The sequence below is a fragment of the Puma concolor genome, chromosome B1 (genome assembly GCF_028749965.1).
Source record: "Puma concolor isolate L17-30 chromosome B1, mPumCon1.1.hap2, whole genome shotgun sequence".
Classification (NCBI taxonomy): domain Eukaryota; kingdom Metazoa; phylum Chordata; class Mammalia; order Carnivora; family Felidae; genus Puma; species Puma concolor.
This window is the reverse complement of record NC_141670.1, coordinates 26,642,070-26,669,490: the sequence shown is the minus strand read 5'-3', so window position 1 is coordinate 26,669,490 and position 27,421 is coordinate 26,642,070. Positions and strand designations below refer to the sequence as shown.

Genomic DNA, 27,421 nt, shown 5'->3' with positions numbered 1-27,421 from the left:
CCTCCCAGCGCCGGGGACGCGGCGCTCGCGCTCCCGCCCGAGCCCCGGGAGAGCGGAGACAAGGAGGCGCCGCCGCCCCCTCCTCCCGGCTGCGCCCCGGCCCTGCGCCCGCAACATGCCGGCCGCGGAGCCGAGCGCCGCCCTCCTCCTGGAGCTCGCGGAGGCGACGACGCTGCCGGCCGCGGGGCCGCGGCTGCGAGGGTAGCGGGGCCGGAGTCGGCACCGAGGCGCCGCGAGGCGGGCAGAGCGGGAGGAGGAGCAGCAGGCATCTTCCGCGGCGCGGCGGGCGGCGGCCCTGCTGCCCCGGCGCGCCCATGGCCCGGGCGCGAGGAGAATGCGAGCTGCGCTGCCCGCCGGCCGCCGCCGCCTCCCCCCGCGCCGCGCGCTCGGCGCCCCCCGGAGCTGCTCGCGTCGCCGCCGCCGCCCCCCAGCTGCGGGCGCCCCGCCGCTGGCTGCGCTAGGACCCTCAGCCGCCGGTCGCCGAGGGCTGGTGGGAAGGGAGGGGCGAGAGGGCCCGGGAGACTGGCGCCCGCCCGGGCGCAGCGCGGCATGTAGCTGCGGGCGCCGGCGCGAGGGTGTCGGCCCGGGGCCCCGCCATGGCTGGGAAGGACAGTGGGAACCTGAAGACGGTGAGGCTGTGGCGGGACGCCGCCCTGCGCGCCAGGAAGCTGCGGAGCAACCTGCGCCAGCTCACCCTCAGCGCGGCCGGGGGCTGCCCGGGGGCCGGCGCCGAGCAGCTCGACTCTCCCGACGCCCCGCAGCTCGTGCTGCCGGCCAACATCGGGGACATTGAGGTGCTGAACCTGGGGAACAACGGCCTGGAGGAGGTGCCCGACGGGCTGGGCTCGGCGCTGGGCAGCCTGCGCGTCCTGGTCCTGCGCAGGAACCGCTTCGCCCGGCTGCCCCCGGCCGTGGCTGAGTTGGGCCACCACCTCACCGAGCTGGACGTGAGCCACAACCGGCTGACCGCCCTGGGCGCGGAGGTGGTGAGTGCCCTGCGGGAGCTGCGCAAGCTCAACCTCAGCCACAACCAGCTGCCCGCCCTGCCGGCCCAGCTGGGGGCCCTTGCCCACCTGGAGGAGCTGGACGTCAGCTTTAACCGGCTGGCGCACCTGCCCGACTCCCTCTCCTGCCTCTTCCGCCTGCGCACCCTCGACGTGGACCACAACCAGCTCACTGCTTTCCCGCGGCAGCTGCTGCAGCTGGCGGCCCTGGAGGAGCTGGACGTGTCCAGCAACCGGCTGCGGGGCCTACCTGAGGATATCAGTGCCCTGCGTGCCCTCAAGATCCTCTGGCTGAGCGGGGCCGAGCTTGGCACCCTGCCCAGCGGCTTCTGCGAGCTGGCCAGCCTGGAGAGCCTCATGCTGGACAACAACGGGCTGCAGGCTCTGCCCGCCCAGTTCAGCCGCCTGCAGCGACTCAAAATGCTCAACCTCTCCTCCAACCTCTTCGAGGAGTTCCCTGCCGCGTTGCTGCCCCTGGCTGGGCTGGAGGAGCTCTACCTTAGCCGCAACCAGCTCACCTCCGTGCCATCCCTCATCTCGGGCCTGGGCCGGCTGCTCACCCTCTGGCTGGATAACAACCGGATCCGCTACCTGCCCGACTCCATTGTGGAGCTGACCGGCCTGGAGGAGCTGGTGCTGCAAGGGAACCAGATCGCAGTGCTGCCGGACAACTTTGGCCAGCTCTCGAGGGTGGGCCTGTGGAAGATCAAGGACAACCCGCTGATCCAGCCCCCCTACGAGGTCTGTATGAAGGGGATCCCCTACATCGCAGCCTACCAGAAGGAGCTGGCTCATTCACAGCCGGCCGTGCAGCCCCGCCTCAAGCTGCTTCTGATGGGCCACAAGGCTGCGGGGAAGACCCTTCTCCGCCACTGCCTCACGGAGGAGAGAGTGGACGGAAACCAAGGAGGAGGGGACAAGGAAAAGAGCTACCCGCCTGCGGCTCCTTCTGTGAGCAAAGGCATCGAGGTGACCAGCTGGACGGCCGACGCTTCGCGGGGGCTGCGGTTCATTGTGTACGACTTAGCCGGGGATGAAAGTTACGAGGTGATCCAGCCCTTCTTCCTCTCCCCAGGAGCCCTTTATGTGCTGGTGGTGAACCTGGCCACCTACGAGCCGCCCCGCTTTCCCACCACCGTGGGCTCCTTCTTGCACCGGGTGGGGGCCCGCGTGCCTCACGCCGTGGTGTGCATCGTGGGCACGCACGCAGACTTGTGTGGGGAGCGGGAGCTGGAGGAGAAGTGCCTGGACATTCACCGCCAGATCGCCCTGCAGGAGAAGCACGACGCCGAGGGGCTGAGCCGGTTGGCTCGGGTGGTGGACGAGGCCCTGGCCCGGGACTTCGAGCTGCGCTCCGCCAGCCCCCACGCAGCCTACTACGGGGTTTCCGACAAGAACCTTCGGCGGCGCAAGGCCCACTTTCAGTACCTGCTCAACCACCGGCTGCAGATCCTCTCCCCGGTGTTGCCCGTTAGCTGCAGGGACCCTCGCCAGTTACAGCGCCTTCGGGACAAACTGCTCTCGGTCGCCGAGCACAGGGAAATCTTCCCCAATTTACACAGAGTGCTGCCTCGGTCCTGGCAGGTGCTGGAGGAACTGCATTTCCAGCCGCCCCAGGCGCAACGACTGTGGCTGAGCTGGTGGGACTCCGCTCGCCTGGGCCTGCAGGCGGGGCTGACCGAGGACCGGCTGCAGAGCGCCCTTTCCTACCTGCACGAGAGCGGCAAGCTGCTCTACTTCGAGGACAGCCCAGCCCTCAAGGAGCACGTCTTCCACAACCTCACCCGCCTCATCGACATCCTCAATGTCTTCTTCCAGCGGGATCCTTCCTTGCTGCTGCACAAGCTGCTTCTGGGGACCAGCGGCGAGGGTGAGGGCGAGGGGGAAAGTTCCCCACCGGCGGCGGCGCCCACCCCGGGCCAGGAACTGCTCCGGACCACCCAGCTCCATCACTATGTGGAGGGCTTTCTGCTTCATGGGCTCCTGCCAGCCCATGTCATTCGGTTGCTGCTGAAGCCTCATGTCCAGGCCCAGCAGGACTTTCAGCTGCTGCTGGAGCTGCTGGAGAAGATGGGACTCTGTTACTGCCTCAATAAACCCAAGGGCAAGCCTTTGAATGGGTCCACGGCCTGGTACAAGTTCCCATGCTATGTGCAGAATGACGTGCCCCACGCAGAGGCCTGGATCAACGGGACCAACCTGGCCGGACAGTCTTTTGTGGCCGAGCAGCTGCAGATTGAATACAGTTTTCCCTTTACCTTCCCACCCGGGTTGTTTGCACGCTACAGCGTCCAGATCAACAGCCACGTGGTACACAGATCGGATGGTAAACTTCAGATCTTTGCATATAGAGGGAAGGTTCCTGTGGTGGTCAGTTACAGACCTGCCAAGGGGGTCTTGCAGCCAGACACTCTGTCCATTGCCAGCCATGCCTCGTTACCAAATATATGGACGGCGTGGCAAGCCATAACCCCCTTGGTAGAGGAACTGAATGTCCTACTTCAGGAATGGCCTGGACTGCACTACACCGTGCACATTCTCTGTTCTAAGTGCCTTAAGAGAGGGTCGCCCAATCCACACGCTTTCCCAGGTAAGTGGAGAGAAAGACGTGGCTTTTCTGTGGGTAAGTGGAGAGAGGGATGTGGCTCTTCTGTGGTAATGTTTTAAGGTGCATTTTTTGAAGATGCCGGTGTTTCATTTGATCGACTGTTTGCTTAACCTCACAGGCGCTCCGAGAAAGTTTTTCAATGTGAATGCAGGGGGTTTTAGGGACGAGCAAAAGAGAAATACAGTCACCAGTGTCATACTCTCCTAATGAAAAGACCCAGACCTCAGAAGCGGGTTCCAGGCCCACTGTTGGATTTTGGATCTCCTTTTCCCTTTTCCCAATTCAGCCTGCCTTCCATGGAAGGAATTTCAGGTGGTTGAACAGAAGACGGATAGCTTCATGCTGAGCCCTGGCTTATTGTGCATATTAGACACATCTCTACGGGGTGCTCGCGGCTTGAGATGTCATTGTCATCATCTTTGGTTTAAATTCAGCGTAATCATAAAGTAAAAATTATCGCTCACTTTTCTTGGGAAATTCTAGAGAAGAATGTTTTGTAAATGGGGTGAATGATGGTTTAGTAAAGACAAAAATTTCAGTCTGTAATGCATGACTAAGTCCTGGGATCACTGTTGCCCAGCACACTCTAAGGCATGGAAGATAGATTACTGAAATCTCTGAGGGGAGTTTCCTCGGGTATTTCCTGCCAGTTTTGTGCTTTAGAGATGTCTAAAGGTTTGGTTTTTGCTAAGCGTTAGAGCTTTTTGGAAATACTTTGTGAGAGATGGAAGGGACAAAAGGCTGACAAGAGTTTTATGGTTTTTTTTTTTTTTTTTTTTCCTTTTTCTCTTTTGGGGACTGTTTTGCAATAGACGTTTTTCTGTTTTACTTTTTTAAAGCATTGTAGGTGAGTGGGAGAATTCCAGAACTGGTGGTGTGGGATTTTTTGAGCCTGGTTAATTGATACCCTGAGTCTTTAGCTGGGAATGTGTCCATTTTTCACACTGGAGCATTCTTTAAACAACTCCGGCTTTTGGGGAGCAGGTATGGTTAACAGCATTCCGGGCATCGTAGGGACAAGCCCAGTGACAGCATCATGGCCAGTTTCCCCCCCTCAGTCTCCACCCCCAGGGTACATTGAGCTGTGATGAAATGGAAGACCGCCTGCCATTCTGATCTTTGTCCTAGTCTGAATGCAGCTCCTAATAGTGTCAGGAAGCAATCGGACACCAATATTTCCAAAGGTAACCTCTTCCTGCTGCCCTAGATCTAGGCTGAGTTTAATTCTTCAGCCTGAAAAAAGCCACCGTATTCAGTTACCACCAGTCAATTGAGCTGTCCATTCGGAATGATTATCTGGTGTCATGTCATTGTGCGTGACTCTTCAGTTTGTTTTATATTTGCCTTGGTGCCTTCCTCATGAAAGCAAACACTTCTTTATTGTGTTACTGGATTGAAGAAAGTGGTTACGAGTTACATAGTCACAGAGTAGCTCATTGAAGGAGCTGCCCAAAGCTGATTCATAATCCAAAGATGAAGCGTTAATAAATCTGTTCCTATCAACAAAGGGGAAGACACAGGTTATTGGACAAGCAAAGCTCCGGGCAGGGGAGTTCCAGGAAATTTGAGGAGTAAACCACGAGGCCAGAATTTTTTCTTTTTTTTCCAACCTCAGATCTCCATTTTTTATTTTTAACAGTCATAAATTCCACAAGCAAAGCACGTACCGTGTGCCAGGCTACGGAAACCGAGAGCCCCTTCTCTTGCTATTGTTTTGCCTGTGCGTCTTTCAAAGGAGGCACACCTGGTTTGCGATGTAGGCCGTAAGGAGAAGATGATTTTCTCAACGTAGAAAACAAATAAATGGTTGAAAACCATCGAATTGTATTATATATCGAGTAAGAGTAAATCATGAGTTGGTTTTGTGCTAGAGATTACGCACGTCTGGCTTATACATGGTCTGAGAACTAAGTTAATCTTTTTCGCTTCATTTAGGATTGTATTTCTTCGAAAAGTAGCAAAGGGCACAGAGTAGTGGGAAAAAAATGCTTATGGGTACATTCATGACATTAAGAAGCCAGAGAAGTAACCGTATGGTGACAGATGTTAACTAGACTTACTGCGGCGATCATTTTGCAAGGCACGCAAACACTGAATTGTTACGTTGTTTACCTAAAACTAATACCGTGCGTTAAATACACCTCTAAGTAAATAAATAAGTAAGTAAATAAAAGAAGATGGGAAGAAACCCATTTTCCTCTTTCAGATTCTTCCGTGACAGCACTCAATTGATACTATTTGTTAACAATTCTGAAAAACTTGGGAAGAGCTGACATAATAAGTAACTAGAAGGCAATGTAGGAACAGAATTATAATGTTGGGTGCTCAGTTAGGGCATACGGTTAAAAATACGTTTGAGCCCCTAGGTTTTATTGAAATATATTTTAACTCAGCAGAAACTTTCTTTAATCTACTGGCAGCCCTCGAGTCTCTTTAAGAAGTCGTTTTGCATTTTAGAGAAGCTAAAACAATTTGTTACTTAGTTTTATGTTCAGTTAAAGTGTCAAACTCCCCTGGAAAGTCTTAACAATTTTAGATAGGGTGGTGTGAAATTGAAGGAGAATGTTTTGTGGACCGTTTGCTTGTACGCGTGTGAAGCAATTTTAAGTGGTTAGTTTTGTTTTTTTTTTTTTTTAATTTTTTTTTTTTCAACGTTTATTTATTTTTGGGACAGAGAGAGACAGAGCATGAACGGGGGAGGGGCAGAGAGAGAGGGAGACACAGAATCGGAAACAGGCTCCAGGCTCTGAGCCATCAGCCCAGAGCCTGACGCGGGGCTCGAACTCACGGACCGCAAGATTGTGACCTGGCTGAAGTCGGACGCTTAACCGACTGCGCCACCCAGGCGCCCCAGTGGTTAGTTTTTAAAATCAGTACTTTTTAATACAAATGACTTGATCAAAAATCTGTCAGAGGAATTTGAGACCCATCAGAATGAAGTTTAGTGGGGAAAAAAAGTCATTTATTGTTTTCAGTGGTGAAAGACTGGATTTTTAATTTTTTCAACTTTAGGACATTAAAATAAGTAGTAAATTACTGTCTCCCTTGATTTTATACAGAAGAAATGTAAAGTTGCACTACGATCTCTTAAAGTTTATTTTGGCGGGGGGAGGGGGGGGGGAGTCTGTTTTAGCCCTGTTCAATGTCAGTAGGGCATTGCATTTTCTGGCCTGAGCTGCACCAATGTCATTGACCTAGAGAGACATAATGCTGGATTTCTCTTTTCTGATTTTAGTTTACAAAAGAAATGTGATGTTTTGGAAAATCCTCAGCCAACAACCACTTGGCTTTAAAAGTTCTAGTGAAAAAAAAGATCCACTTATGTTGTTAGAGAGATTACCTATGTATCTTATTTAAGATGAAAGCATTGGCGCACCTGGGTGGCTCAGTTGAGCGTCTGACTTCACAACAGGTCACTATCTCACGGCTCCTGAGTTTGAGCCCCGCGTCGGGCTCTGTGCTGACAGCTCAGGGCCTGGAGCCTGCTTCTGATTCTGTGTCTCCCTTTCTCTCTGCCCCTCCCCTGCATACACTCTGTGTCTTTCTCTCCCTCAAAAATAAATAAACATTAAAAAAATTTTTTTAATTAAAAAAGACAAAAGTGTTGAGTGACAAGAGATGCTTTTGGAAACTCGGATGAGGTTAGATAGATCCTAAGTGTATGGTCACGTGTTTGCCCGCTCTCACCAGGTACTGACCTGCCAGAGTCGGACAGCCAGGTTTCTTCCTCGTGACTTGGTGGGATGTTCTTGTCCTGGAGTGAAGTCTCTTCTTGTGGAATATTCATTCATGCTTTTGTTCTTTTCTACAGCATGCTATCCAAGCCAGGAGCACCGACTACTCCTTTGGTTGGATGATGCATGGCACATTGAGTAAGATGTGGAAGCCAGGCTATAGGTCTGAGCAAGACTCTAGTCCCTTGAGAGTCCGTGCAAGTGGTTGAGTGAACGTGGTGCGTTTTTAAATTGGAAGAGTGGGCCTTCGTGAGTTGAACTTGGTGTGAATGTAGTTTTTCACTAAATATCCTGTTCTCCAAATCATTAAAGGTCCTGTGTAGGAATAATTAGGAAGCAACCCAGGGCAGGAGACAGACTTCCCACATGGTCGTCTTTATATTTGGTCTGTCTCATTCAGGCAGTGACCTGATGCCTCTCTCCGTCTCCTGAGTGCTTTGTGCCCCTGTTCTGTTTCTTGCACACTGTATACCTCTGAGGCATCCAGCGTATTCTGCCTTGCTCTGCTGGTGTTTCTGTATGTCACAAGATCTCTTTGATTAGGTTGTCCACTTGCTTCCTCTGAGCAGGAGACCCGCCTGAGGCTTGGTGGCTTTTTGTAAGAGCCTCTCAGATGTTTGCTGAATGATTGTTTGGTCTTTTGTGAGAAATACTTTTTTTTTTTCTTTGTTATTCACGTACTCTGTCAAATTCCCAGGTGGCCCCCGTAGTAGTGATCATCTTGCTTTGTCCTGTGTCCCAACTTCCCTCCTCTGCCCCACAAACGTCCCTCTGGTGTTTCCATTGTGTCTGTATTACTGGTCTTTCCCTTGAATGGGCCCTTCATTGTGACCACTGAAGCAAAGGAGAATTCTTGCCTTATTATAGCTCAGTTTTAGAGTTACTGGAATCTGAGCATGACCTAGTTGTTTGGATTGAATTAGTCATTGTTTTTAATTTCACAAAGGTTATTAAATATCTTTTTAGTTTAGCTTTATTAACATTGATGCCTCTTGGCTTTTATTTTGTGAACAGTCTTCTTTGAACTCTGGAGGGCTTTGTTTCATATAAAAATCAAGACCTTAATCATGCAGTGGGAGAAAGAAATACCATGAAAAATAGAATTCAAAGACTTGAGAGGCCTTGGGAGTATTCAGATTATTTTAAGTATTAGGTGCTTCTTCTTTAAACCCTAGAACAGAATCTCAGGCCCATCTCTGCACAAGTAGTTTAGAATTTCCCTGGAGAAAGTATTTTTTATTCGCGAGCAGATGTTTTATGTCTGCCGTCTGCTCGTCTTACTCCCCAGTAAACCTCTTCTTTTTGTTCTCAGTCGTTTACTTCATTTTAACACGCAAAAGGTCATCTTGGGGATTAGGTGAGAGAATGCGCCGAGGAAAACAGTTGTTTTCCTGTGTCTGTGGAGAAGCGAGGGAGGGGGCTTCTGTTCTATAATACAGGACAGGAGGGGTGCAGGCTGATATCGGGGTGAACATTTCTGGTTGCTTTCTCCATTCACCCATTAAGTTGCTTCACTCCATGGAAACCTGTTTTGATTAAGGACCTGGTCATCCATCTAGTAGGATGCTGTTTTTAAAAAGCTAGGGCAGGTGCTGGCCTCCTCCCTCGCCCTCTCTTGGCTCCTGAGGCTTTGCAGTCCTGTGGCCCGGGGTGGAAAGGAGAGTGGCTCTGTGCTTCTGGGCTCTGTGGAGAGCACCCTAGTAGGGTCTGCTTGGGGCAGGCCCGGGCATCTTGTTGCTCTCCCTGGTTCAGCCGCTCTGATTGTAAAACCAGTTCCCGGTGGTTGTCAGGTTGACGTTTCTCTGGGGACTGGCTACCTTCACTGTAATGCGTTGGGATGGGGAAGCCCCATTTTGGCCTGCATTCCCTAGTTATGCTCTAGCATCAAAGAAGCTGTCCCCTGATCCGTACTTGGCTTCTCACATCCGGGCAGCCGGTAGAACCCAGAGCAATCCGCAGGCGCCTCAGACAACCCCAGAACACGTATGATGACGTGTTTTCCGTAAAGACTCTTCCTCCCATGTAAGGTATGGCGGTACATACCATGTAAGGTATGACAGAACCATATGGCTATGGTTCTGTCCCTTCCTCTGAGCTCTGACGTTTCCTGTGATGGCACAGCACTCCCGGACAGGGCCAGGCGCAAGGCTGAGATGGTTGAAGGTGTTCAATAGAGATTGATTACTTTTCAAGAACTCAAGAAACTCTAGTGTTCCATAATCGATTCCTTGGCGAGGTGCTTTTTTGGGTTGTTTATGATGTTCTGGGTCTTAAAGTGTGTATTTTAAGGTAAACGTATACCATTTTCCTGCGTGATGTTTCCGGCACCTGTATTCCTGCCTCCTAGCTCCTACAGGAATGGGGGAGGGGTGGGCATAGGAGCAGCTTACCGGGAGGTCAAGGTGAACAAGTGCAGCAGCCAGCTTCAGAAAGCCCTTTTCCACCCGATCTCACGTTTGCTCAGTGAGCCCTGCCCGTCCCCCCCAAGCGGACTGTTCCCTAACTCGCTCCTTCTGACTCACCCCCAGCCCCCCCTTGACACTGTCCTCTAGACAAAGTGTAAAAGGTGAGGAGAGTGCAGGTGTGGTGCTGGTCCAGGAAGGAAGACGTTTTCCATGGTTCGTACCAGCCGTTTGCCTTCTTCCATCGGCTGTTGCCTTTTCCGTTCCGGGTTAGGGGTGCGGGTTTGAGTTCCTGGAAGGCGGAAGAGTTGCTGGCTGTGACGAAGGCAGATACGTTTCTGCGTGGACTGTGCTGTGGATAAGAACTCCCAGACCCCGCTGCCCGCACGCTGGCGTGTTTGTGGAGAGGGAGGAGGAAACGTCTTTAGTTATTTTCAGTTTGGGCACGGAATGCTTGAAAACATATTCTCGTCTTTCCTTTCTCAACATACTCTCTTAGCTGAACATTCTGATACTTCGTTTCTTAAAGAGTAAATTGGTGAAAAACCATCACCATCCTTTTTTTCTTTAGCCTTGTATTTCCAGAAGGCAAAGAATACAAAAGGAGAAGAAGGTTCCTGAGTTTGAGCCCCGTGTGAGGCTGTCTGCAGTCAGTGCAGAGCCCGCCCTCTGTCTCCCTCTGTCTCACCCTCCCCTGCTTGTGCTTCGTGTCTCTCAAAAATAAATATTAAGGAAAAAATCCACATAACAGGAAATTAACTCCTGTTAAGTGAACAGTCCATGGCATTTAGTGCATTCACGTGGTTGTGGCCCCCACATAGGAGGTCAAGTGCTTCCGGAGGCAAGGAGCAGGTGAGGTTGCTGGCTTCCTTCCTGGGCGAATGGACTGGAAATTCTCTTGCCAGGTTCTTTGTAGCAACTTTGCTTTTAAGGCACGAATTGAGGAGAGTAGGGCTTTTTAGGCCAGGCTCTGAGATGCCACGTTGATGAACATCTAACATGGTTGCATCCGGAATCCTCTTACTTGGCGTCAGTGAGAGGAAGAAAGTAGTTCCTGGGCCTTCCGGTCTGTTCTGTGGCATTTGTGATCTCATGGGGTCTGACGATAAAGAACACATAGAAGAGGAGCGCCCCTAAGTACTGTGCAATCACGGTCTTCTGTGCAGTGCTGTTTCTCTACAGAAATTTTGAGTAGCGCTCTGGAACAATTTGCAGAACCATAGGCAGATATGAGTTAAGGAGATGGAGTAGCATGGAGACAAAAATTAGGTTATTAGCAGATTAGACGGCCAAGTGTACTGTAAGTTTATTAGCCGGATTCTGTCATTAATCACTTGAAGACCTGCTGTGTACAGAAGTCTGTACCGAAATAGGAGGAGTTGGAGGAGAATAAAATCAGTATGTGGCCTAGGCCATGGGGAGCTGAGGTGGGATTTTGGGCTTATTTATTTATTTTGAGAGAGAGAGAGTGGGGGAGGGACAGAGAGAGGGAGAGAGTGAATCCCAAGCAGGCTCCACACTGTCAGCACAGAGCCCAACGCGGGGCTCAAACTCACAAACCGTGAGATCATGATCGGAGCCAAAACCAAGAGTCGGATGCTTAACCCACTGAGCCCCCTTGGCACCCCGGTTGATACAATTTTTGATTCTCCTGTATATGGAATCAGACTACATATGGAGAAATTCATTTGCTGGTTTGAATCATTACTGAGAAGAAGAACCTGGCTTTTGATTTTTCCAGAAGAAAAATGTGATTGTACTGACAGAAAAATGTCCTCATACTTTGAATTTGCTTGGCAGAGAGGAGTAGGTGGAGAGTAATGCCTGAGCCATTCTCTTCAGTTGACTTCCAGTTTAGATCACTCGTTTGCAAGAAATTGCAGGCAGATCTGGAGAGGATGCTGAAAAAAGACAATGCATGGTACCCGAGGCTTTCTAAAAACTTTGAAAACAAATCTGCTTTTTTGAGGAGGAATAATGACTCCTCATCAGGGACCTTCACATCTCTGAGTCGTTTATGGATTTGCTTCCTTTTGAGAGAGATCAAAGTGATCAGTCATTTCTGACACCAAAGATTTATGAACACCGACTCTGAAGACGGTGCAAATTAAACGGGATGCTGCTATAGTAAAAATATATGGCTGCTGCTTATACGTTTCTTTGTTGGAGGATGCTTTGTTGAGGCGGTTTTCTGTTGTCAGCATGTTAAATGTTGAGAGAATTAAAGAGTTAATTTTCTTAGATCCTCTCCACCTTTAAAATGAAGGACTTATATTAGTACCGTGTTACAGGGGTAGCGAATTTATGGGGAGTAGAGCAAACCTCTTTCTTTACTTTTCTTCTTCTTCTTTTTTTTTAGGGAGAGTTTTAAAACATAGTAATGGAAGAGAAAATAAAATCAGAAAAATGATATTTCTTTTTTTATATAAAATTTTTTCAATGTTTATTTTTGAGAGAGAGAGAGAGAGAATGAGAGAACAAGCAGGGGAGGGGGAGAGAGAGAGGGAAACACAGAATCTGAAGCAGGCTTCAGGCTCTGAGCTGTCAGCACAGAGCCCGATGCGGGGCTCGAACCCACAAACCCTGAAATCATCACCTGAGCTGACATCGGTTGCTTAACTGACTGAGCCACCCAGGTGCCCCAGAAAAATTCTGTTTCTCCCAGGGTCTGTTGTTTGATTTAGCAACTTTTTTGTTGTTTCAGTAAGATTTTTATTTTTCACGCCATAAAGGCTATCATTGTATTAATCATCACGCCAGACTTTCTAAGGGGACAAGGTCGGAAGCCCGTGAGATGCAGGCCCTCTCTTGAGTTCCCACCTGTTCTAGAGAGAGTGCTAAGTGCTTCTAATGGGTGATCTCATTTAATCCTCCCAGCAACCCTGGGGGGTAGGTGTTATCACTGTCCTCATGTGCAGGTGGAGAAACTGAGGCTTAGAAAGTTAGTGACTACCCCACAGTGAGAGTGCTCTGGGGTTTCAGCCCTGACCTTCTGCTCCATCCCTCTGTCCTGCTCTGGTCCTAAGGTTAGGCTGCCGACTGCCTTCCAGCATGCACGGACCCCCCTTTTCTCCCGTCTTTCCTGGATGCCCCATCCTGTAGCACCGAGTGCTGGGCCTGTGGGGTCTGCTAATGCATGGGACCTGCCCTTGCGGAAATCAGCAGAGGTCACAGTCAGGTGCTGGGGAGAGGTGGGGTCTCAGAGAGGGGTTCCCAAAAGGACCACAGTGCAGGTGAGCGTTTAAGGGGTGATTTCCAGTTAACCACATTGAAGGAGTGGGGGAGGGTATTTCAAATTAGAATGGGATTTAAAAAGTTGGGGGCGGAGGGTGATACAGAGTTCAGTGTGCCATGCCTGGGGGTGGGCATGTGTGCACGAAAGCACTTAGCTGTCTTATTAAGGAAGAGGCTTCTTTATTTGAGTCACACGTATGAACTGATAAGAAGTTTGCTGGTGACCATGGCTGGTCCAAAAGTTAGAGTTTTGGAAGCATTGTTCCTATTCCGTGAGGCAGGGCTGTGTTCAGAGAGTGGAAGAGCTTTATGTCTGGAGAATGGCAGGGTCATTTCGAATGACTTGCTCAGACTTACAATCAAGTTGTTGCTGGGCCGACAGAACACCCGTCCTGGGGATCCACGTCTGAGCGTGCCACTGGCTACTTTCTCCAGGTCTGAGAACCGGCAGGAAAAGAGAGTTGGTTATTCTAACAGCCAGATGGCCTCATGCCTCCATAATCCCTGGAAATGTCTCCGAGAACTCCGATTTTCCTGCCTCTTAGTCTTAACCATAACAGATTTGCAGGAGAGGCAAATTGGGCTGTAACACAGTTAGCATTTGATTGTGGACTGAATTTCAGTATCTTACCTTTGTGTTTTTTTGGGACATCACAGGCTGAAAATGCTTTTATGAATTTTGCAGTAATGGAATACTGTATTCCGTGCACTTCATTTGTTTAGACACCACTCCCCACACCCTGACAGTATTTTCTCCCATGTTTCATTGTAATCCTTCGACTTTCCTTGCCTCTTAATTGATCAGAATATACTCAGTTACATTTTAATTGGAATCCTAGGAAGTGCAAGATACTTTAAATGTGTGATTTATATTTTGTTCAAATTGACTTTATATTTTGACTTGAAATACCTGAATTTCCTGTGTCATTTTAAATTTTTTTTTTTAACGTTTTATTTATTTTTGAGACAGGGAGAGACAGAGCATGAACAGGGGAGGGTCAGAGAGAGGGAGACACAGAATCTGAAACAGGCTCCAGGCTCTGAGCTGTCAGCACAGAGCCCGATGCGGGGCTCGAACTCACGGACCGTGAGATCATGACCTGAGCCGAAGTCGGACGCTTAACCGACTGAGCCGCCCAGGCGGCCCTCCTGTGGCATTTTAAAATGGAAGCCTTGCAATATGGTGGTTAGATGCAAGGGCCCTTGAGTAGATGTCTGCTTTGGAATCCCTGTTCCCCCGCCAGTTAGCTGTGTGATTTGGGGCATCATTATAGTCTCTGTGTCACAGGGTGGTTCTGAGATTGGGTTAGTACATGTAAAATGCCTAAAACAATGCTTGACGTATGGCAAGAGCTCAATAGATGTTAGCTGCTGCTACTGTTTCTGCACTTATTCTAGGAAGCACAAGTCTAAACATATATTTGGAAATCTCATTAGCTGTGGATGAAATTCCCCTTGTTGGGGGGAAGGAGTGTAAGTGTAGCACAATCCCTGTTCATAAACACTGTATGCTCTTTTGAACACGCTTTTTTCCCCTTTATTAAAACATACAGATTTGAGGGGTAAAGGGGAAAAAATTCGATATTGTGACTGATATCTAATATAATTATTTAACACAAGTTACTCTCTTTTTAGTCCCCCTTCCTTTTTTTTAAGTTGATGTATTTATTTTAAGAGAGAGGGCGCATGTGCACAGGCATGCATGAGAGCTGGGTAGGGGCAGAGAGAGAGAGACAGAGGGAGAGAGAGAATCCCAAGCAGGCTCCTTACTGTCAGCGCAGAGCTCAATTCAGGCCAGTCTCACCAACCATGAGATCATTGACCTGAGCCGAAACCAAGAGTCAGACGCTTAACCAACTGAGCCACCCAGGTGTCCCAGTTTTTCCCCCTTAATTTTCAATTTATTAAAATATGTAGCTGTAATCACACTGTATAAATAATTTAAATATTGTTTTTTTAACCTAAGTAAGCGGTCGTGAATATGGTTTCATATTATTGGTATCTACGTGATAATTACAAATGCTTGCATAACAATACATCAAGGGGATTTTTACCTTTGTTAATTTTACCACTGGACTCAAGTTGTTTCAAGTTTTTGTTGTTACGAGTAATTCTCTGATGACTACATTTCGAGTAATTCTCTGATGACTGTATTTCTTTATAAAAGCTCTTTCTTATTCGGGCAGTAATCCCCAGAGTGGAATCATTGAGTCAAAGGCGAGGAATGTCTAAGATCCAGTACATGTCACACTGCTTCCCACGAGGGGCCACAGTTCATTCTCATACCTGCTGAGGACACCAGATTGATCTCACTGTACATCCTCAGTATTGGGTATCGTCTTAAAAACGCACTAACATTTGATAGAAGACAATGTCTCACTGATGGTCAAAACTTTATTTCATGAATATGAATGTTTTCCTCTCTGAACGTTGCCTAATTGTGTTGCTTCTTTTGTGAATTGTTTAATAATATCTTTCAGCATCAGCTTAGTGGTATTTTCATTTTTCTGATTTTAATCACAGTGATTTCTTATTTCTTATAATTACAGGCTTCAATTTATATGAACTCTTTATAAATGTTAAATATAATAACCTTTTGCTATCACACATAAGGTATTTATTTTCCAGCATGTTTGCCCTTTCGAGTTTAAAAAATTTCTAATGTTTTAAATTTTATTCAGCACATGTCTTGATCACTTCCTCGTGATCAAATATAATACCATTATCATTTTTCTAAGTACAGGGAAGTAACAACAGAAGGATTCACACGGGAACCGTAATATCTCCACCTGTATAACCTCTACTGACAATCAAAAACTAATACCTGTATATGGATGTTATGTTTAGGAGCAGAATCCCATCTCTCATAACCCTAACCCTGAGTTCTCTTGGGGTTTTCTTGGAAAATCTTCCATTTTCTTGGAAAATGTTTCTTGTGAATTCTTCCAAGAAAAAGAAAGCATATGTTTGCATATGTATATGTGTGTGTGTGTGTATAACATATATATGACATATATATGTTACATATATTTTTTATGTTCTTTTTTAAAAAATGTTTATTTTTGAGAGAGAGAGAGTGTGTGTGCAAGTGGGGGAAGGGCAGAGAAAGAGGGGGACGAAGGATCTGAAGTGATCTCTGTGCTGACGGCAGAGAGCCCAGTGAGGGGCTCCAACTTACAAACGTGAGAGCATGACCTCAGCCAAAGTTGCCATTTAACCGACTGAGCCCCTCAGGCGCCCCTGCATATATTTTGACCTGAAAAAGATAATGTTACACTCATTGTTTTGCACCTTGCATTTGGCCACCTAAAATTGTATTTTGGAAATGCTCTCATATGAGTAGTTTTAGACCTGTTGTATGTTTGTATATCAGTCATATTCTACCAATGGATGTCCTATATTGAAAAACCTTGGATTCTTTCAAGCTTGTTTTATAAATTTTATGCTAAGAAAATGCTTCAGTTTCCAGCATCTTGAGAAATACTCCTTTTTATTTCCTTCAGGGTTGGTAATCCAGCTCTGTGCTCAGAACACTGTTGAGATACAACCAGAAGACGACAAAACTCTGAGTCAGAATGATGGGCCTCCAAAGGGGGCTTGGAAAAAAAAAATAAAAAGGGCCTTGGGAGTTACAAAAGTTTAACTTTGTGATCTAAAATAAGGGCAGTCTTTTTAATGGACTGTTGTGATGCCTATTGGAATACCATGTTTTCAGCACTATTATGCATTTCTCAGCATCACTCGTCCATTTTATTATTATTTTTTAAGATTTTATTTTTTAAGTTCTCTCTACATGCAACATGGGGCTCGAACTTACAACTCTGAAATCAAGAGTCTCATGCTCTGTGGGCTGGGCCAGCCAGGCAGCCCTAATTCATCCATTTTAATGTGATGGCGTGTTTAGATATAGCAATACTGACAAACCTTGCATCTCTACAAATAAATTTTCCACTGGTCAAAATAAGATAGTGGTGGCAAGAATAATGCTGTGTCCATGTGAGAAATGAATACAAACATGATTGATAATGAACTGTATTTCATTGACCGAAAACATTAGTTCTCCTTTTTTTTTCTTTTTTTAAAGTTTATTTATTTTCGAGAGAAAGAGAGCGCAAAAGCATGTGTGAACAGGAGAGGGGCAGAGAGAGAGGGAGAGAGAGAATCCCAAGTAGGCTCCGTGCTGTCAGCGCAGAGCCTGATGCAGGGCTCGAACTCACAAACTGTGAGATCGTGACCTGAGCCTAGGTCAAGAGTCCGATGCTTAACCAACTAAGCCACCCTGGTGCCTCAAAAAACATTGCTTCTCCTTTCTACCTCCACTGTCACCTAAAGAAAAATCTGCCTGTGCCAGTGGGACAGTTTTCATTTCTGTCCTATAACTAGTCCTAGAGTTCCAGAACATTGTATTTTCTAGACCTCAGCTTGGTTGTTATGCATAGCAAGTGTACCCTGGTTGTTTTATCCTGGTACAAGTAGGGATTCAAACTTTCTTTTTCTTTTTTTTTTTTTTTTCGTTTATTTATTTTTGAGAGACAGAGCACAAGTGGGCGAGGGGCAGAGATAGGAGGAGACACAGAATCCAAAGCAGGCTCCAGGCTCTGAGCTGTCAGCACAGAGCCTGATGCGGGGCTTGAACTCGTGAGCCGTGAGATCATGACCTGAGCTGTAGTCGGACGCTTAACCGACTAAGCCACCCCGGCGCCCCGGGGTTCAAACTTTTAAGAGATGATCTGAACTGTTCACTCTTCTGTGTGTGCAATGAGTAAAGAATGGTTGGGGTGACTGGGTAGCTCAGTTAGTTGAGCATCTGACTCTGGATTTTGGCACAGGATCCCAGGGTCATGGGATCAAGCCCTGTGTCAGGCTTCCTGCTCAGTATGGAGCCTGCTTAAGATTCTCTCCCTCTCTCTCTCTCACTCTCTCTCCTCCTCTGTCCCTCTCCCCCTGGTCACACACACACACACACACACACACACACACACACACACACACACACTCTCTCTCTCTGTCTCAAAAAAAAAAAAAAAAAAAATGGATAACCCCAGCACAATAAAATGTGTTTAAACTGTAAAAACAGTAAAGAATTCAATCCTGTTAGGGTTGCTTTTGCATTTAAAAGATACTTAGTTGTCTGTTTTGCTTCAAGGTAACAAAACTGGCAATCATTTTCTTAGAGACAGAAAATTTTTAACAGGGCTCATTGAAGGGTTTGGTCTTTAAAATTCTCCATCTCATGCTAACTGTCCCAATCCATGCAGACGGTGTGGAGAAGAGTATGCCTACCACATTTTTCTGAGCATCTTGTTAAAAAATATGTATTTGCTGGGATGCTCTTGACCTACCTTGGCTGCACATTGGCCTGGCATTGCTGTGGGCTTGTTGCTCGTGAATTGCATGGGGAAGAATGGACAAGAGAGATACGAATTTTCCAGAAGACCACTGTAATGCCCAAACAGCTCAGCCGTCTGCTGAGAGCTGGGCCACTCTGTGCCCAGGGCACAGTAACACAAAAAGGGGATGCAAAGCCCCCTTAGGATGCATCTGTCCCTGTCGCTAAGATTGCTCACCCCCAGATGGCTGATGAGTGGCCCAACCCTCTCTAGATAGGGGCAGGTGTTCTTTTGAGTTTATTTCTTTTATTAAAGCCTCTGTGACTACGTATGCCTTTTCCCTTCCCCAAGAAAAACATATGCGTGCCCTCTGGTTACCATGTAATATAATGTGCATTCTCCCTGATTACTACATTGTTTCCACCTTTTTTTTTTTCCTTTGGCACAGAGAAAAGGAAAATTCACTTATTTTCTGTTTGGTCCTTGTAGGAATTTGCCTTGGAGGCTGTTGGGCTAGGCTTTACTGCAGGCAGACAGTTGATCAGATCTGTGTTAGCCTCTCAGCTACTTTTTGAAAACCGTTCATGTTTCCAAGCATTGTCTGTGTGACAATGGTGCAGCATTTAAAGCTTACCCCAATGGCAGGGGTGACTGCGTCTTGTTGATTACCAGGGCTGTTAAAAGTCTCTCGCCGAGGCAAGTAAACAAAAACCAAAACAACAACCAGGTGACCGTTTCGGACCTGCTAGGCTGCCGTTTACCTAGCCCCAGGTGTCCCCCCCCCCCCCCCCCCCGTGCAGGCCGTCCCTATGCGCAGTCTGCGAATCTTCTGATTTATTGTGCCCTTTGTGATCTGAGACACATTCGTTCATGGGGGGATTTCCCTTGAACGCAGAGCCCGCTGTAGACCAGGAGGAAGAATCAGGAATTAGAATGGGGCACATTGTTCTTTGTTAGAAAAGCATCCTGGTTCTTCATTTGTAGACAAATATTTGCTTTCGAAGAATCTGGTGCACGTTGGTGGCTTTGTTCACATCCACGCGTAAACACATGCTCCGTCACCTCCCAAGGATGCAGACACACGCGTCACCCGGATAATACAATGCTTGGAATCTGGGTGTGTGCTACTTAAAGTACGAATAGCCTCCCACCTCTGTCTCCTCCCCCCACCCCCCTTAGCTCATTTCTGTAACGGGACAGATCTTCACCCCAAGGAGCCTACATAGCATCCTGTGGAGGGTGACGTAGGACAAGTGTCCCATTAGCTATAGCTAGAGATGAATCCTGCCAGGCAGCTTTCTTGCATTATGCCACGGCAGCATCAGAGAGAGAGGCCTTGCATCTTTCATCTTTCAAAGCCAGCAGATTAGGGAGTAAAGAAGCCCGCACCCCTGGGGAGCTGCCCTGAGCCTCAGTTTCTTCGTGGGTACACGAGGAGAAATCATCCTCACCTTCCCTTAGCATTTGTTCCTCCTCTCACAGCCTCCTTAGATGTGAGGGTTGAATGGATTCATGGACGCCAAGTATCCAGGGTAGTTTTGACACATAGTGCTTGATAAATGTTAGCCCATGATCCCCGTTCATGGTGAGGAGCACCGAGGCGTAGGGCAGCCGAGTGACTTAGCCAGACATACACAGTATGTGCCAGGGCCCAGGCTCTCCTCCTCCAGGAAATATGCCATTTGTCACCACCCTGTACTGCCTTTCAGGAAAATGCTAGCTTTCCACCTGCCAAAAATGGGTGGTTGGTTGAATGACCAATGGAATAACGTGCAAACGCGTGAGCGTTCAATTCCATAGTGCTGGACGACAAACATCACCTGATGCTCTGTAATGATGCGGCTTTGGGCAGGTGATGGGGAGTCAGAGGTGATGGAGGCCCTGATCCCAGGCATCTGCAGTCTGGGCAAAGCAGACAAGCAGTATACATATGACGAACAGGCCCCAGGAGCCAGAGGAGGGCTGAGGTGGGGGAGCTCCCTGGAGCCAGGTGGGCGGGGCTGGATGCGTGAAGACAGGTCTCCAGCAGGGCAGAGGTGGTGCTAGGGGACTTTCCGACAACCACCAAGGCCACTGGAGTGTCACAGAATAGGGGTGGGGGGAAGAAGGTCAGACAAATTACTGGACTGGAGTCTGCTCTTTTACTTAAGAGTGCACATGACATGTAAATATTTTTTTAATCTTTTTTTTTTTAGAGGGAGAGACAGGGCGCAAGTGAGTGAAGGGCAGAGGGGAGGGGGGACAAGCAGGGCTCACTGGAAGCAGGGCTCAAGCTCACCCAATTGGGACTCTGACTCACAAACCGTGAGATCATGACCTGAGCCGAAGTCAGATGCTTAACTGCCTGAGCCACCCAGGCGCCTGCCATGTAAATATTTTTTAGCCTGTATACCCGATTAGCTAAAATTCGTGACAGAATTCTGGGCAGCTCAATATAAAGCTATTTTTATTTGATTTGATGATTTTTCCCCTCCCTGGGGGGAGAGGGAAATATTCAAGGGCTAAACGGGGGTGTGTCAGGTTCACCTTTTGTAAGACCACTCAGGGCAGCATGGAAGATGGGCTTGAATGGCGTAAGAAAGGAGTTGGGGGGGGGGGCACTCTGAGGTAAATCTAATAACAGGAAGTGATGTAGGCCCTTGGGAAGGAAGGGAACAGTCCAGGATGTTAATGAGGAGGTCTTGGGCCTCTCTGCGTGGCCCTGAGATCTTGAGATACGCCAAGTAACCTTCCTGGGCTTCTGTTTCCTGTGTGTCAGGTGGAAAGCGTATCTCCATGATTTGGATGAATGGGATGGAATAAATTTGAACCACACTGGGGCATTTGTTCTTAAAACAGAAAGCAGAAGTGATTTGATAAGATTAATTTCAACAGGACTGTTACATGTTGCTTGCTTACTTAATTGGTTTATTAGGGTTGTTTAGCCACCCTCCTGTGATGGATACCGAGCGAATCCTAGAAGATTTATGGTCTTTGGATCATGAGTAATGTCATTTGCAGAAAACTAAAGTTCCCTATTTGTTCTTGAACTTGGACGGGTTGTGTAGGAATAAGAGACTTTATAAATATCTGGGAACCTTTTGCCACCTTAAAATATTGAAAGGATAAATGGGGCTGATGGCAGCTTGCTTCGCATCATGAATTATGTATGCAGCATGCCCCAGGGTTCTTTATGGCCGTGCATAACGAATCACCTTTTGTTCTAGCTTATTTTTAGTGGTGGTGCTTGTCAAAGAAGAGGTCAAAGCAAACATATTACCAAGATCTGTTTGGCCCGGGATGATCGTCTTTTGCCATCCTCTTCTGTTATTGCTTTTGTCGGTGCTTTGTGTACTCTTTATCGAATAGGTCTGCAGTAGGGTGGGGTCTGGGGAGAGTGGGAGGAGAAGGCCCCGGTGTTGACAGCTGCGGGTCGGGCTAATGGCAGAGCACAGAGCAGGCACACCCCTTCTGGGTTCGCTGCACTTCTTTTTTTTTTTTTTTTTTTTTTTTTTTTAACGTTTATTTATTTTTGGGACAGAGAGAGACAGAGCATGAACGGGGGAGGAGCAGAGAGAGAGGGAGACACAGAATCGGAAACAGGCTCCAGGCTCTGAGCCATCAGCCCATAGCCTGACGCGGGGCTCGAACTCACGGACCGCGAGATCGTGACCTGGCTGAAGTCGGACGCTTAACCGACTGCACCACCCAGGCGCCCCTTTAATGTTTATTTTTGAGACAGAGAAAGAGCATGTGTGTATACAGGGGACGGTGGCGGGGGGGAGAGGGAGGTGAGGGAAGGGCACAGAGGAAGGGAGACAGAGGATGCTAAAAGGGCTCTGCGCTGAGATCGGAGAGCCTGCTTCAGGGCTGAAACTCAGGAACCATGAGCTTATGACCTGAGCCAAAGTTGGACGCCCAACCGATTGAGTCACGCAGGTGCCCCACCTGTGCCGTAAAAATGTAACAGAAAGTTTATACGGTGAAGAATTTAGGTGTCTACCTGCACTATTAACCATTGTGATTTTAATAAAACCATAGTCTTTGTTTAATTGCATTCTCTGCTATCACAGACTTCAAGAGCTCAATTCATCTGCTTTATTACCTCGTTTCCTTCAATCTGAAGTCCTGTGGTGTTTCCCCTTCTCTGTTATATTAGCGCATGCTAGCAATATGGGAAATAGTGTGACTGTGTTATGTGTAGCTGAACCGGATGCTAAAAATAGATCATACCAAGTCACCTCTCTCTCTTTGGGCTCGGTGTCACCTTCTAAATTTTTAGTTGTTTGCAAATGATGGGATTATACCTTAAAAAGGGTCTTGTGTCAGGTCTCTACCTCCCCATTCACTTCAGAAGGCTAATGATGCAAGTAAACTCATATCCAATATCATATCATGATTTTATTTTAGGATTCCTCGAGGCAGTTGCCTAGTGGGATAGTTCACAAGGCCAGAGAGATCCAAGTAGTAACATGAACATTTTCCATCACATTTATGCAGTTCTGTCTTCTGCAGAAGATACAGGAAGCAGTCAGTGTGTGTGACGAGACCGTGTAGGAGATTGGAGAAAGAGGAGGATTAGTGGCCCCTTTGTATCACTGATCCTTCTTACCGGCTCTTGAGAGTCAATCTTACTCGGTAACTGTACATCGATTCCTCTCGTAAGTCCCTGTTTAAACGCCAGAGTTGTATCTTCCGCAAAAGCAGTGGTCAGTTAGGGAGAACACTTGGGGCAGGTGAAGTGGCAAGGGAAGTGTAGGTAGAGAGGCGGGGACTCAGTGGCTAAGCTTTCCCGAAATTGCCCGGCCGAGTCCGGAGAGCCCCAGCATTTGAACATCCTTGTCATCGCCCCCTTTTGAGACTGGACGGTTTGATGCTCCTGTGTGCCTGCGAGAGCGAGCAGTGGTGCGGAAGGAGGACCCCGTTCTGTAGCAGGAATAATCCCTGTCCTGATCTGTCTTCCGCAGTGAAATCATAGGGCACTGTTTTAGATGGACCAGGCTTCTGAGTCCATTCTTCTGAGCTCCTGAATTAAATTCTTCTGAGATCCTGAATGTCAAATTTGGGAACACAAAGTAGTGGGGCCAAGGGGCTGAATGGCTTAATATCGGTAACTCAGTTTTTACAATACTAGCAACTTCGTAGAAGTTGTAGACCACTCACCTTGAGTAGCCTAAGAGTGGACAGTGAATGATATAAAACTGTACTCCTCAGCCACTTTCTGAAATGAAGAGAAGTCATCCAGAGAGGAGTGAATGTCATGTGTCATGTGCTGCTTTTCAGCGTGACTCCCCTCCTATAGGACTTTTTGGGCTGCGTCTGGTGAGTTAGGATAACTCCTAATCTCCCTCTCCACCTCCCTTCCCCTTTGTTAACCATTGTATTCGGGAATTTCCAGTTTTTGCCCTTTGAACTTGTTTCTTTTTTTTTTTTTTATTAAAAAAATTTTTTTTCAACGTTTATTTATTTTTGGGACAGAGAGAGAGCATGAATGGGGGAGGGGCAGAGAGAGAGGGAGACACAGAATCGGAAACAGGCTCCAGGCTCTGAGCCATCAGCCCAGAGCCTGACGCGGGGCTCGAACTCACAGACCGTGAGATTGTGACCTGGCTGAAGTCAGACGCTTAACCGACTGCACCACCCAGGAGCCCCTGAACTTGTTTCTTAAACTAAGTGGAGATAGGTTTTTATGAGGAAACAGTTTTCCTAATTTTCTCATTTGGAGGGTGAAACTTTTTTTTATTTTAAACCTTGGTGGACCCCTAATTGATTAGTTTGGAGACTAGTAGCTAAACTGTGATTTTTTTTTAGTAGCTAAACTGTGATTCATACATAAGCCAAAGGAAATCTCAAGTAATCTTTGGGATGAGAAGATGTCAGTGCTATGTATATAACTTTATTTATTATTTTTTAAATTTATATATTTATTTATAATGTTTATTTTTGAGAGAGAGAGTGTGTGTGCACGCATGGGGAAAGGGCAAAGAGAGAAGGGGACAGAGAGGATCTGAAGCAGGTTCTGCACTGACAGCAGAGAGCTCGATGAGGGGGCTCGAACTCCCAAACTGTGAGATCATGACCGGAGTGGAAGTTGGTTGCTTAACGGACTGAGCCACCCAGGTGCCCCTGTTACATAATTTATATCTCACTTCCTACTTCTTTTCCTTTTTTCCTTCATTCTGTCTATCTTTCTGACTGTCTTTCTTTTTTAAAAGCTAGAGACCATGGGTGAATTTAAAGGGAAAATGACTGTCAAGTGACTCCAGGTCCTAAGGCTTTTATTCTGGGATGTAGCCAGGAAAATTCATTTTATGTCATAGAGAAAATAAATTTCAAAAGCATCTAGTAGAGACCTGGTACAAATTACAGGAAGGAAATAGCTAATTTCATGCATAATATGATTCTTATAAGATGATGTAAATATATGTTTGAGTATTTTAAGAAAAATAAATTTGAAAATGATTTATGAAACCAGTTATTTGAACTCTTCTGTACTTTGACCTGCCCGAAACACATCAAAGTTAACATGAGAGTATTTAGGGTATGCATTTGGCCCGAGGAACATTAAATATATTTTTACTTAGCAATTGTTAATAAGATGACATCGTATCTACCAACGTGTGAGTGGGGATGGGGAGCAGAGGTGGAGAAGTGGGGTCAGGGCCATTTTGTTGCACAGTTCCATTGCGTCAGTGGAAAACGTGCTCCTGGAGTTGGGCAGTGGACAGCCCTCAGGGCCATTAGCAGCAGGCCTGTTGGGAATACAAGTGGAAGTACTTTGTTCATTGATTTATTCTTCTGCGCTTCTGGCTGGGTAGGGGTAAAGTCCAAATTGAGAGTGAACCAGCACTCAGGGAAATTAGTCTCTGAGACAAGCCAAAGGTATAGGAATCAGATGATCCAAAGAGAGGTTAGGTACTTTTTGGTAAGGTGGTCTGGAACAATCTAAGGAGTAGAGACCAGAGTCCAGGAGGTGTTAGTGGTAACAGTATAGGTGAGAGCCTGATCTCGGTAAGGTCAACTGGGTAGGAATTCTTTGTGTCCCATCTAAGCAGGGAGGAGATGAAGGGCTGTGACGCCTCACTGCTACAAATGGAAGGAGCCACTGTTAGTTCAAAACAAAACAAAACAAAACACAGTGGTGGTGGTGATGCAGAAGGCAATAGCATCAGCTAGAGGTCTTACGATAGGTCCATTGGGAGTGAACTATCCCATGAGGAATCATTCACAAGTTTTTGAATTATTGACAAATAGGCATTCTAAGTTGAAGGACTTTTACTACCTGTTATCAAGGTAATCAGGACAGTATATAATCAAGACAGTATGGTATCAGTGTAGGGATGGACAAAGCACTGGAAGACAGTAGACTGATATATATGGTTAATTGATGTTTGCTTGACAAAAGTACAAAAGTAATTCAGGAGGGAAAAATAATATATTCAACAGATGGTGCTGAGATAATTTCATATCCATAAAAATGAACCTCGACCCATACCTCACGCCATATACACAAATCAACCTGAAATAAATCATAAATCTAAATGTAAGGGCTAAAACTGTAAAATCTTCTGAGGGAAACATAGGAGAAACTCTTTGTAACCTTTGAATAGGCAAAGGTTTTCTTTGGTTTGGTTTGGTTTGATTTTTAGCACAAAAACTATATAAGAAAAAATTTGATGTATCGGACTTAAAATGAAAAACTTTAGGTCTTCAGAAGAACTAGTAAGAAAATGAACAGGCGATCCATAGTTCAGGAGAAAACATTTGCAAAACATATATCTGATACAAAAAGAAAAGCCTCTTACAACCCAATGCTAGTAATAAAATCCAATTAAAAACTGGGTAAGGGCACCTAGGTGGCTTGGTCAGGTTGAGCATCCATTTCTTGATTTTGGCTTAGGTCATGAACCCAGAGTGTTGGGAACGAACCCGGTGTCAGGCTCCATGCTGGGCACAGAGTCTGCTTAAGATTCTCTCTCTCTCCCTCTGCCTCTCTCCCTTGCTCATGCTCTTTCGCTAAAATTAAAAAACACAAACAAACTGGGCAATAGATTTGAATAGACACTCTCCAAAATAGGATGTATGAATGGCAAATATGCATATTAAGAGATAGCAATATCATTAATCATTAGGGAAAGGAAAATTAAAACCACTGGGAAATACTTCTACATACCCCCTGGAATGGCTAATATTTAAAAGACTGACTATACCGAGTGTTGGTAAGGATGTGTAACAGCTCAGGCCCTCCCCTGTGGCTGATGGGAAGGCAAAATGGCATAATCACTGTATGAAACTGTGGGTGTGTCTTAAAAAGCTAAACATCCATTTACCATATAACGCAGCAACTTCATAACTGAGTATTCACTCAAGGGAAATGAAAATATTTAAAGAAAGATTTACGTGCAAAGAGATTTAAAAAGAAAAAAAGATTTACAGCTTTTTTTTCATTATGGTCAGATACAGGAAACAGCTTGTTTGGTGAACGAGTAAACAAATTCTGGGGTATTACTTAACAATAAAAAGAAATGAACTATTAATAAAACAATCTAGGTGAATCTCAAAGCCATTGTGCTAAGTGAAGGGAGCCAAACACAAAAGAGTATATACTGTATGAGTCCATTTGTAGGAAACGGTAGAAAAGGCAGAAGGCTGCAGTGACAGAGAGCTAGTGGTGGGGGAGGGGATGTGCTCCCAGGGACCTGTTTTGGGTGATAGAAATATTCCACACCATGATTGTGGTGGAGATAACAAAAATGGATACATTTGCCAAAAACCATCAAATTCTACACTTAAAATTAATATAGAGTTTTATTGTATGTAAATTATACATCATTAAAACTAATTAAAAAAATAAGTTCTGATTAAAATGATCTCCTTAGATACCCAGAAACACACCTTTTGTTTTTCACATGAACATGGTATATGCCTCATGATCACATCCTTTGTACGTGAATGTTTTGGTAAGTGAAACGTGTTACTGAAGATATATCCAGATTTCCCACCTTCGCTTGTGGGATTAATTATATTAAGTTGAACCACAGGAAATTGTTGATATCTAGTAATTTCTGACCTTCAAAAGCAGCAATTTCATATGGTTCAACTAAAGAAGACATTTTGTTTGCTTTCTGAT

At 46.6% G+C, this 27,421-nt stretch overlaps 1 protein-coding gene across 6 annotated transcripts in view; it reads left to right on the top strand.

The window, feature by feature from the left end:
• Positions 1-451: 451 nt before the first annotated feature.
• Positions 452-27,421, top strand: part of MFHAS1 (multifunctional ROCO family signaling regulator 1) — a 100,872-nt gene continuing 73,902 nt past the window's right edge. For all 6 annotated transcript variants that reach the window (XM_025932880.2, XM_086703340.1, XM_086703341.1 and 3 more), the window contains exon 1: positions 452-3,594. In XM_025932880.2, the coding sequence (XP_025788665.2) occupies positions 597-3,594 (2,998 nt within the window). In that variant the 5' untranslated portion in view covers positions 452-596. The remainder of the gene's footprint in view (positions 3,595-27,421) is intronic.